This window comes from Cervus canadensis, chromosome 32 (assembly GCF_019320065.1).
Source record: "Cervus canadensis isolate Bull #8, Minnesota chromosome 32, ASM1932006v1, whole genome shotgun sequence".
Taxonomy (NCBI): domain Eukaryota; kingdom Metazoa; phylum Chordata; class Mammalia; order Artiodactyla; family Cervidae; genus Cervus; species Cervus canadensis.
In genome coordinates, this window is record NC_057417.1 from 7,565,943 (window position 1) to 7,578,361 (window position 12,419).

A 12,419-nucleotide genomic window follows, 5' to 3' on the forward strand; every position below is an offset into this window, starting at 1 on the left:
CACAGGAGACAGATGAATGAGAAAATTGCAAGAACATCTATCAGAACACTGATAGGTACAGTGGTCTCTGTAATTTATTTCTACTCTTTGCCAATCATAACCAACTTTCAAAGCAAGTTTTCTATCACTTACGTGGCAATTCCAAAAAGCTAGTTTCTCCTTAATCAAGCTCCTTCTTTGGATCACTCTGGAGAAGACACCTCCAAGACATTCTGACAGATAATCACCCATAATTTGGAGCCAGTATTTTTATTTTTTTTAAAAGTCTCCCTTGAAAAACAATGTGAAAGTTAAAAAAAAAAAAAAAAAAAGAGGTCTTAGCCAGAAACCACCTGGTGTTCCAAACACCATGTTCTCTCATTAGAAATGGAGAAACTCATTAAATGTGCTGAGGAGTTGGGAAACCAAAGCAGTTGTCACACAGAGCACCAAGCTCCAGGTACAGAATGATGGGCTGAGGGGAAATCGGGTCAGCCGATTTCTGGAGCCAGTCTTTTCATCAGCTTGCCCATCTCCTTGCCTTTCATCAGGCATCCACAGAGACACAGGTGTGCAGGCGTGTACTGAACTTAATGAGGTAGGGAGGGGCTGGCATGGGCTTCCTGATGGCTAGGAGGCATTAGCTGCAGCCAGCTGAAAACTCTGAATGGAGAACGTGCGTGTGTGCATGTGTGTTCTCTGTCACTCTCAGAATGAAAAACAAAAGTTACTGCAAAGTGCACTGCATCAAGGGCCATGTCAATCAATCATGATGTGGCGACTGTAAATTTGGTTCCTGGAAAGACTTCTAGCAACATCCTGCTTGCAAAACCTCTTTGTTTGAATTCTGGAGGACTCCCTCAACTTCTGCAATGGTTTCTGTCAATGGAAGTAGGTAGCAATTTTGATAAGTGAGAAAAACTATGGCAGTGCAAACAGAATATACCTAAAATGAACCTCTCTGACTGCTATGGTTTAGTCACTAAGTCATGTCCGACTCTTTATGACCCCATGGACTGTAGCTCGCCAGGCTTCTCTGTCCATGGGATCTTACAGGCAAGAATACTGGAGTGGGCTGCCATTTCTTTCTCCAGGGGATCTTTCCAACCCAGGGATCAAACAACCCGGGTCTACCTGCATTGCAGGTGGATTCTTTACCGAACAAGTCAGCAGCAGCCCCTCACTGACTACTAGGCTGATAATTATTGCATTGATATAAAATGGAGGAGTGTACACCTAGGACACTTCTGAACAACTGAGGGGCGTGTCTAAAGCTTTGGGAAGGACCCATTCTCTATTTGCACATGTTTTAACCATTTAGAGAAAACAAGTGTGGGTTTCCATGTAAGACAGGCACAGGAGGTCAATGTCCTGATACTTATCCTTGCTATTTAAGAGTATGTTTACAAGTATTCCTGATTCATGAGTCAAGGTCATAGTTTGGTAAAGTCTGTGGAACCAGTGGAGAGCTTTTGACCTTGGTCAGTGATCTCCTAGGTGTCCAGTAGACTTGATGATGAACAGAAATGTTCTATACTTGTACAGTCCAATATGGTAGCCATTTGTCCTAAATGTCTACGGAAATCTTGAAATCTGGGGGCTACAACAAATGGCGTTTTTAATTTATTTAATGTTGAACTCATTTGAACTAAAATGTAAACAACCACATGGGGCTGGTGGCTACAGTATTGGACAGCCCAGGTCTAAGTGATCCCTGGAATTTGTAGTAACTGGACAAAGAAAAAGGGGTAGATGGCTTGACGTCTCTGTATCTATATATTGCATCATCTTCCTTTGCAATTCTTCTTCGGCGTGGAATCCATTTAAGGGAAAATCAGAGTTGTATACTGACTCGGTGCATGTGTGCACACACTGTAAAATGATTTTAAAAACTGCTTTAATTTGCCTTTTTAACAGGTGATTCTAATCAATTTTATTGCTGACCATATTTTGCAGCTTGCCGAGTATAGCCAAAGCTTCAGCGAGGTTCTGGGGTAATGTGTGAAAAAGAAGTGCTCACTTTCATTTGTGGTCATCAAAGCACAGTCACCTTAAAACTGATCCTCCCAGACCTTAGAACCAAAAAAAAAAAATGTGTCCTTGACAGTTATTTTTCCCATCACCAAAGCAAAGGTGAAAAAAAAAAGAAAAGGGATGACAAGCTCACAATAGTTCTATGCTCCCTACTCAGAAAACATATTTTCACATGCTGGGCAGCAAAATAGACATGTGATCTTATAGAAAATATGTATTTTAAATGGTCATATGGATTCCCCTTCCCACCCCTGCCCCCACCACCAGAGGCAACCATCAAAGATACTGATTCACAGGCTTGGGAATACTTGCTTTGTTAGTAAGACCTCTGGAGGTCCACGGGGGGAAGTTATCAATTAAGTACTTTAACGATGCTCCAATTTTCAAAACTGTGCTTGGTGGGATCTTCATCATGGGAAAGGCAAGGTTTCATGACCACATAGGTTTGGGAGATGTTGACTTAATTGAAATGAAACTTGTTACTCATTTGTGGAACTTTGTAAAGCAGAATTAATGAGCTCTGTGGATCTCCACTGCATCACCAAGTGGTTTGATGATGGAAATCACATTTTTAACTTGAGAGCATACTTTTGGAAAAAGAATGTTCAAATATCCAAATGGCAAACTGCTGAGGAAGTGAGGTGAAATGTCTGTATATCAATTGGGACACAGGGCTTCCTCCTTTCTGAGAAATTTCAAGGATCTCACTTTGTCTAAAACAGGTAGATTAATGACATCATGAAATTTATTCACTCTAATGACATTTACAAGAGCATTATTTGCAAAATATAAAATACTTCATATAAATCATTACTCTTTAACTTATCTGCATGACACATTCAGCTGATTTTGAAGTCCAGTTTTTCTTAAAAGGTCTGAAAATAAAAGCTTATCTCAGAAATTTTAATTATTTGGTTCGCTCCTTAGTCCAAATACCCATTTGTTTCATATTAGATTTCTTATTAAAACTTGATTAACCTCACCATTAAAAAAAAAAAAACGTACTTTCTTAATTGACTTAATACTGAACAAAAGCGACAATAGCAGGTTAAAGGGAGACCTGTGTAATAAAGTTCCCACTGATCACTTTAATTTTACATTCTCCTTACATTTTATTTGACAGTTTTTGTGTTGGTTATAGACCAAATTTGGAGACTTGGCCAGCTACACTCCAATGGATGTGTTGGTTTTTTTTTCCCTCCTACAAGTTTGTTCATTTGGGGTGGCTTCATCAGTGAGAAATAGGTTTGAGAGTTATGGCAGAAGATGTGAAATAAATTTATAAGAAGCTACAGTGTATACTGATTCTTGATGCTGAATTATAGAAGGTTTTTGGTTTAACCATCCCAGTTGACTCCAGGAAATTACTAAAAAAAAATTTTTTCAGACAATTGGTTCAATGAAACCCTTGGATTTTTTTCACTGAGTTTATATTCACTGAAGCCAGATACACTTTAAGCCAAGAAAGAAACAGCCAAGCCCAGTCTCAATTCTGAAACACACACAATCTAGCAAAGAGGGGAAAAAAAGATTTCAAGAGAAGTGTCTCTCTTCTAGAAGAATTGATATCAAAACTGGAAAATTCAGTTCAGTCTTCCCTCCTTCTGTGTTAGAGAACGTCTCCCTTCCCTCCCCAGAATCATCTTGTTAGTAGGATTTCACAGCAAACCCACAATCAATAGTGATGAGTTTTTCCACCAGCCAGGATTTCATACCTGCAGCAATTTATTGCCATACACAGGCTCTTGATACACTACTCTATAAGGAAACAGAAATGTAATGTTTTCAATGCAAAAATGAAATAAATAAAGAAAATGCATAAGTCAGACAGAAATTCCAGAGCACTTCATTTCCAAGTTTGCGTCTCTTTTGTCACTAAGACCTAAGCATGATACCCATTAAACCCAAAGGAGGACCAAGCAATGCTGAACATTTCTGAGCAACCAAGAATTATTAAGAAGGTGGGGGTGGGGATCAAACCACCCTCATTGTATTTGTGTTATAATTCTGTGTGTATTTTTAAAGAAGGAAAAAGGATACTTTCATGGCTTCTTTCCCTTCCAAGCATATTGCATGCCTGCTAATTCACTTCAGTCGTATCCAACTCTTTGTGACCCCCATGGACCATAGCCCACCAGGCTCCTCTGTCCATGGGATTTCTCAGGCAAGAATACTGGAGTGGGTTGCCATTTCTAACAGTTCAAATTAACTCCCTCTCTCATTTGTCTCTTTATCTCATGGTTGGATTTCTTGGGCACACCTGAGGATTTAACTTTGATGCCGAATGATGGAGGCAGTTAAGATGACAGTAACTGTATCAACACCTTTTAAAAAAATACCTTATAATTTTATTTGTCAATTATACCTCAGTAAAGCTATAATTTAAAACAAACAAACATGACCTGTGGTGACTACAAATCATTCCTTTTTTCTTTTTAATACCTTTTTAAAAAAATTTAATTTCAAATAACAACAGACAGAGCAATTGTATTTCAGGAAACAATGAATCAGATAGAAGCTACCAAAGCTAATTTTCACAAATATGACTGGAAACACTCCTCGTGTGTCTGTGTGTGTGTGTGTTTGTGTAAGAGTATGGGTGCGTGCATGTGCATGGGTCTGGAAAAGCTTCTTTGAAGATGGATGTCATTAACCCACCATCACTTCATTCAGGTCCATCACTCACAAGATCTCAGCAGAACCCTTGGGCAGACTGGGGAGCAGTTTGGGATGTGACAGTGATTCATGAATGAGGCTGATTTTTTTCCCATGAGTGGTTCTAGTTGGAAGTGAAGTGTTCCAGTTCCAAGGCAGACGTCAAGGTGACTGAACATTTTAACAGATGTAGGGACCTGCCTGATAAAGGGTTGTGTGTGTGTGTGTGTGTGTATATGTGTGTGTACATATAGTATGTATGTTTTAAGGAACTTCCTTGTGGTCCAGTAGTTAAAATTCTGCACTTCCAATGCAGGGAGCATGGGTTCAATCCCTGGTCAGGGAGGTTCTGCATGCTGTGTGGTGGGGGCAATACATACATGTGTGTGTGTGTGTGTGTGTGTGTGTGTGTGTGTGTGTGTGTGTGTGTCTTTCCTGGTGGCTCAGTGGTAAAGAATCTGCCCGCCAAGCATGAGACCCAGGTTCAATCCCTGGGTTGGAAAGATCACCTAGAGAAGGAAATGGCAACCCCCTCCAGTATTCTTGCTTGGAAAATTCTATGGACAGAGGAGCCTGGTAGGCTACAGACCATGGGGTTGCAAAGAATCGGACACAACTGAGCAAGTAAACAAACAAGAACAATGAAGAACCCTGGATTGGTTAGCCCACCGCTTCTCCGGGGGATCTCCCCAACCCAGGAATCGAATCAGGGTCTCCTGCATTGCAGGCGGATTCTTTACCAGCTGAGCTACCAGGGAAGCTCCTAATTCTACTGAGCCTTCCCTTTTAAGTTAAAATTCTACATTTGCGAAAGGAAACTATGCCTATAGAAGTTCCTCCATCTCTCTCTCTCTGTCATTTGAACATTTCAAATACAGATATTATTCCCTGTGACCGGTCCACTTCACACGCTCTCCATTATCCTCACTTCTCACCCTCCTCCTTGCCTATCTTTCACCACCTTCTCAAGTTTGCTCAGTGGAAAAAATGATGTCCTTCTGTTGGCCCAGGGTTTAAGGGTTGAACTTTGCAATTTGATCGATCTCATGGGCTCAAACCACAGTGTCAGTGAAGATGTCTGGGCAAAAGATTCCATCTTTTTTCTGAAAAAAAATGTTTCTTGTTTCTTCCTCCTCTGGGGAAGAAACAACGGAGGTGATGCGTAATAAGACTGCTCCTTGATTAGGACCAGGACACAGATGGTAAAGAATTTGCCTGCAATGCGTGAGACCCAAGTTCCATTCCCAAGTCAGGGAGATCCCCTGGAGGAGGGCATGGCAACCCACTCTAGTATTCTTGCCTGGAGAATCCCATGTACAGAGGAGCCTGGTGAGCTACAGTCCATGGGGTTGCAAACAATCAGACAGGACTGAGCAACTAACACCCTTGATAGAACCATGTGCAGAGAGGGTGAGGTGATGTGGAGTGTGAGTGTCGTGTTTCTTACACAAGAGATGCTTAACTTCCGAATGAGCTGTTGCCTCCCCACCTGGTGACTGACCAGAACCCACCAGCTGGTCCACACAGAAAGCAAAGACTCGGGAATAAACCCTTGGGGTTTTTATCTGGAGAAGTTCCATTTTCCATGTTCCAAAAGCTACTGACACCCCTGTCCTGAGCTCAAACATCAGTGAAATGAGGTTGCCTCTTGAAGATCTATGGATGGCAGAGTGACATGAATTCAGAAATAATGTACAGAAGTCATGGTATAACCCAGAACCTCTTTATAATGGGATTTAGGCATGATACAAAAATGCACTGGAATCTTATCCAGACATATTTGCTAGATAGCCTCACAGTTGCATTGAGTGTAAGAAAGCTTTGTTGTTGTTGTAGCCCACCAGGCTCCTCTGTCCATGAGATTCTCCAGGCAAGAATACTGGAGAGGGTTGCCATTTCCTGACCCAGGGAACTAACCCATGTCTCCTGCATTGGCAAGCGGATTCTATACCACTGAGTCACCAGGGAAGCCCTGTTAGGAAGCTTAGGGCTTTTTCAATAAAAGGGAGTAAGGTTAATATTTATATTCTACATCATCTCTCTGTCTCTCCTCTCCTATTCTTTCTTTCCTTTCTCCTAGTGCTCAGAACTCTATTATCTTACTCTAGTTTCTACTGAGAGCTTGTCAGGTCTTTTTTTTTTTTTTTTAATAGCTCTATTATCATGCCCTTTCCTCCATTTTCAATAGTTATCTTTTGATCTAATTCCATATTCTTTGCTATCTCCCTGAGTGGGTGACGACGCATGTCCTGGCTAAGTTTGGCTCAGCAACCCTTATTTTCAGCCCCTCGATCAAGGTTGGCCTTATGAGATCTCTGGCTTCACCCTTCAATCTAACTGATTGCTTTGCAAGTCCAAGGACCGTGGTCCTTCAACTTTCAAACAGTTGATCATATCCATGTGGCACCTCTCCTATTATTTCTATATTTTTTCATTAACTTGGTCTACTTTTTCTTCTTTTTCTTTTGAGGTATGGTTGATTTGGGCTTCCCTGGTGGCTCAACGGTAAAGAATCTGCCTGCAATGCAGCAGACTCTGGTTAGATCCCTGAGTCGGGAAGACCCCCTGGAGGAAGGCACGGTAACCCACTCTAGTGTTCTTGCCTGGAAAATCCCATAGATGGAGATGCCTGGTGGGCTGCAGTCCATAGAGTCACAAAGAGCCGGACACAAGGGTCAAGCAGCTGATCACAGCACAGCGCAGAGTTGATTTACAAAGTTGTGCCATGGCCTGCTTTTCCATGCAAAGGAGTTTATGGAAATATGTGCCACTTAGCAATGAGTGAATGTGTAGGTTTGATAGGCTAGTTATGGAAGCTCAATTGCTACCTTTTCAAATAAAGGTGTGTGTGTGTGTATTCGTGTGTGTGTGTGTGTCATGTCCCAGGTAGAAGAGACCCAGGTAGTGACCTCTGTGACCCTTCTTGCTGACTTAGAAGACCTCTCTGTCCTCTCGTGAGTGGCCATAGGCGCTGGGTCAGAGCAGGGCAGGTAGCCTTTTTCCTGCAGAGCTGGGCTTCCAAGCAAGATGATTTTTCTTTGCACTCAGCCCAAAGGAGCATCCCTGGTTTTTAACCTTAGTTTCTGGCTCATAGCATCTTATAACACATCTACCGCCTCCAGCTCTTTCAGGGTATCTGATCATCGCTGTCTCTCTCTCTCTCTCTCCCCTCAATCCTCTCTTCCCTGCAAAGTTTAAGAGGAGCTATTTCTACAGAGGAGGTTGTGACTTGCTAGTTACAGGGATCCTTGCAGGTCTTTCAAATCCTATTTGCTTCGGCAGGACTGGGAGATGCCCGAGGGCTCCACCATGATGTGGGAGGGATAGGGACCTTGGGCAACAAAGAGGAGAATGTGCTGGAGAAGGTGGGGTGTGTACAAAAGGTCAGTGGTCCTAGTTTCCCTGCTGTTGTCCTTGTTGGGTTGCTCTGATCCACTGTCAAGACTGAGGATGATTTGAGTAGGAAGAAGCAGAGAGCAGACTCCCATCACCTTCCTTAAAAGTAACTGAAGCCAGAAGCTTACAACTCTGCCCAGTAAAATGAAAAAAGAAACAACTGACTTAGACCCAGTAGAGGTGACCAGTGTGTCTAAGACATGTCCCAGGTCTCCTCAGGATGGCCCTAGACCTACTCACTGTGCATTATTTTTAATGAGATTGAACAAGCCAGCCACAAACTTCCTTTAAATAAAAACAGAACCTTGTGTGTCTTTTTATGAACCTCTTTAACCATCATTTCTTTTTTAAAAAAAGGGAGCAGGCAGGACATTTCCAGTCATCTGAACATAGCTGTATCTCAAGGGGCTGTTGTCGCTGTTTAGTCGCTAAGTCATGTTGGACTCTTTGCAACCCCTTGGACTGTAGCCCACCAGGCTCCTCCATCTGTGGAACTTCCCAGGCAAGAACAATGGAGAGGTTGCCATTTCCTTTTCCAGGGGATCTTCTTGACCCGGGGATCGAACCTGTGTCTCTCGAATTGCAGGCAGATTCTTTACTATCTGAGCCACCAGGGAAGCCCAACTAAGTCCTCACTTCCTCCATATGCATGCTCCATCCAGAAGCTACCCTAGGGGAAGGGGATAGATTGATGTTTGTGATCAGTGGGTATCTGAGGATATGGAGGAGGTCCATACTCTTTAGCCCCTGCCTGTTTCTCTATTTTAAATGGTACAAACTCAAAGTTTGGAAAAAGAGGACTTGAGAAGGAGTGAATAGAGGTAGATACACAAAAAGGAAACTGGTTGCTCTCTGGGTGAATAAAAGACAGGTAGGCTGTTCTTTCATTTTATTATGGGAAAAAAATAAAAACTAACCCACAGATTATAATAAATGTACTTAATGCAATAATAATAAAACCCAAGTTCATCATTGATGGAGATTAATACTCTGGCTCAAAATTGTAATTATTTGAAAGTCAAAGGGAAGAAAATTAAATAACTAGCATCTTTCCTATTTTCTAGTAAATTGCCTCAATTTGATCAGGAATATGGCTATATTTTTCTTTGTTATCTAGCCTATAAAACAACAAATATGATTCCACTGAATTTATTTGAGGTCACTCATAATGAAAATAATGATGTGATTTAGAAAATATCCCCCATTTCTTTTAAGTTGTGTTTATTCCAAGTCATTTTCATAACACTGATGCTAATATCACACCATGGGTGAATAACTACCTCTAGATCAAGTTAGGTAAATTTAATTATGGCCCCATAATGAGAAACATCCTCCTCTTCTTTAAAAGTGAGAAGCTTAATAAAGTGGTACCATTTAACAAACAATCCTAAATTGGACTAATAATTCTAAGTCAGGTAACTATTTCAGGGAAATAGAGGGAAATCAGGGGTTGAAAAAATAAAGAGTTGAATGCTCAAGTGTATCTATATCTTGTTAGGAGATGTTTCTTGCTAAAACCATCAATGTGGGGAAAGAGAGAAATGGGGAATGTCTTTCTAGGGCTGTCATGATAAGCAATTCAATGTATACAAGAAAACATCAAAAACATTAGCCATGAAAATATCTTTTTACCCTCTACAGCTGGTAACTTCAGCTGTCATCTTAAATATCAGACTAAAAACACAGAGATCCCAATTGAGAATTTGGGAGAGAATTTCTTTTTGCGGCAAAGTCTTGAATTGGACACGGGGAAAAAGCCAGTATTTTATTTATTTTGAATAAATAAAATTCACTTATTCTGAAATGAATCAAGGAGTTCATTCCACTCACTCAATAGCACGATGGCTACCGTGAGCAGAAGGCAGTCTGTCCTCCGAGCCTTTGACTCTCCCACGGGAAGCGGAAATAGTGGCACCCAGCTGAGAAATCGCAGCAAACTTGTAAAAAGAATGACTCCGGCGAGAAACAAGGGTGGCATGCATGTTAATGGATACTTACATAAATGTCTGCACCATAAAATCCATCCTGGTAAACAACACTGCAAGGGTGCACACACAAAGAAAAACATTCATATTAGTGCACTTCCCCATGCAGACACACCAACCCCTGCACGGGCCAAGTTAGTCTGGTCACAAGGGCCGGCCAAGACTCAGGAACCGGGGATCGTTTCCACACTGGTTAAGGAGGTTGGAGACAATGGCAGTCTGTCAGACTGAGAAAAATGAAGCTGGGGTTCGGTGGGGGCCCAGAATCAGAACACGGTGGCAATGCTGTTCTGGGTAGTGGACTTTCCAGAGGGGTGCAGATGCAGAGAGGATTCACGTATATTTTAAGTGGCCCACGCCGATACAAGGATCGGGGCTTGCATTCAGCCAGACCCCTGGCTCCTTCCCAGAAAAACAAATCATCTGCTTAAAATATATGATCGATAAGTATAGGGGTATGGATGTGATGTGTTCAATAAGGGTTACAGCTGAATGATCTCAGGGGAGCTGCATGATCCAAAGGATTTCAGAGATTTTCTTCTATATTCTTTCACACTCTAGTATTTCACACTCTAATATTCGGTAATTCCATGTGCCCCTCTGTTATGGGAAAGGGAGCAGGATATCTCTAGTTATAGGGTCTGTGAACAGGTATGCAGATGTGTGTGCAGGATCACAGGTGGGCATTTGTGTATGTGTGCGATTCATATACATGTGTGCATGCATGCTTCCTCAGTTGCTTAGTCGTGTCCAGCTCTTTGCAACTCCATGGACTGCAGCCTGCCAGGCTCCTCTGTCCATGGGATTTTCCAGGCAAGAATCCTGGAGTGGGTTGCCATTTCCTTCCCCAGAGAATCTTACTGACTGAGGGATCGAACCCTAGTCTCCTGCATTGAAAGGTGGATTCTTTTACCATGGGGCCACCCAGGAAGCCCCCAAATTTATGCATATAATGTGTGTTTGTTAGTTTGTACATGTAAATGCATGTGTTTATGAATGTAGATAGTGTGCATATGATGCATATAGTAATATGTTTGCACACCTGTGTGTCTATGTGTACTCACATGTCACCTATGTGCACATGTCTATGTCTGTGTGTACATTCACATAAATTATATCCACACTGAGCAGAACCGCACGTGATGATTGAACGAGCCAAGCCTCGCAGCAGCTCTCTGATCCCTGTCCACAGAGTCATCCCAGAGAGAAGAGAATTCACAGGAGGGGTAAATAAAAGATACTGGACTTCTCCAGAAGTCTCATGGTTTACCTTGAGCGAAATAGCCAGAGGAAGACGGTCTGTAACCCTGGGAAACTGATGTACAATTCCTAAGCATTGAAACGGGTTTAGTGCAGACCCCACATAGCCTGCACACCTCATAGGCTTTTGCCAAGATCGCAAGATGTCTCAAATATACAAATGCGAGTTTCTAAAGGCATGTTTTCCAAAGGGTAACTGTTGTTATTACAACCTTCCCATGGAGTTTACAGATGATTTATGATTCTGGCAAAGGACCCACGTGCCCCACGGTTGAATGGAGCTGGGGTCCTAACTGAAAACCGGATGTCGATTACCCAAGGATTTCAGCAGGTTTCAGGAGCAGAGCAGACCCGCAGGAGGGCTGAGGACACAGAGCCGAGGGAGGCACCGACAACACGCACATGCACACGCACACAGCAGCGACACTGCTTTGCTGGAGAACACCGCGTGGGCTTCTCAGAGCTTTTCCGAGGCGAATGGCTGAACCCCCCAGTACCACTGTCTTTAAACACGGGGGCAGAGATTTCACACGCTAAGGAGGCTGGTAGACATGGCTTTCAGCTGTCTTCATGTGGATCGAAAAGGGCTCCTGTTCACAAGAGCCCTTGTCAAGCAGCGTCAAACCCTAATCCCAGATACTGAGTGTGTGGCATCCTGAGCCAGGCTTTGATTTCGCTTTCAACATTTCCAACAAAAAAGGATACTGTCTGCCGGGGGTCAGAAGGCAGGGCCAGCCTCTGCCAACAAGACTGCGCCCAGCACTGATCATTCAGCCAGATCAGAGCAGCTCTGAATGCTGCTTCACGCTGTCACACCTTTTTCACGTGCTGATCCTGGTGTCGGGATGGCCTCATCTCCCCATAACCTCCTCCAAAAGCACAGTACCAATCGAGAGCCAAATTAGACGGGAAGCACACGGGCCCCTGGATCACAGCCTCAGCAATCTGCAGCTAGGGGCCCTGGAACTAACGATTTGAGCGTCCTGAGCGTCCCTTCTTTGGCTGCGAAATGGGGAAAGAGGTGAGTAGGTGCGCACGTCAAGGGAGGATTATGCAAAGAAGGTGAAAGTGTGAGTCACTCAGTCGTGTCCGACTCTTTGTGACCCCATG

General features: G+C 42.9%; 1 protein-coding gene across 20 annotated transcripts in view; it reads right to left on the bottom strand.

Annotated features, from left to right (window-relative positions):
• RBFOX1 (RNA binding fox-1 homolog 1) overlaps positions 1 to 12,419 on the bottom strand; it is a 2,068,635-nt gene that overhangs the window by 44,177 nt on the left and 2,012,039 nt on the right. For 16 of the 20 annotated variants that reach the window (XM_043455516.1, XM_043455518.1, XM_043455526.1 and 13 more), the window contains one exon: positions 3,729 to 3,771. In XM_043455516.1, the coding sequence (XP_043311451.1) occupies positions 3,729 to 3,771 (43 nt within the window). Of the gene's footprint in view, positions 1 to 3,728; positions 3,772 to 10,062; positions 10,103 to 12,419 lie in introns of all 20 variants that reach the window. The other 4 variants (XM_043455517.1, XM_043455529.1, XM_043455511.1 and 1 more) reach the window with 1 other exon arrangement.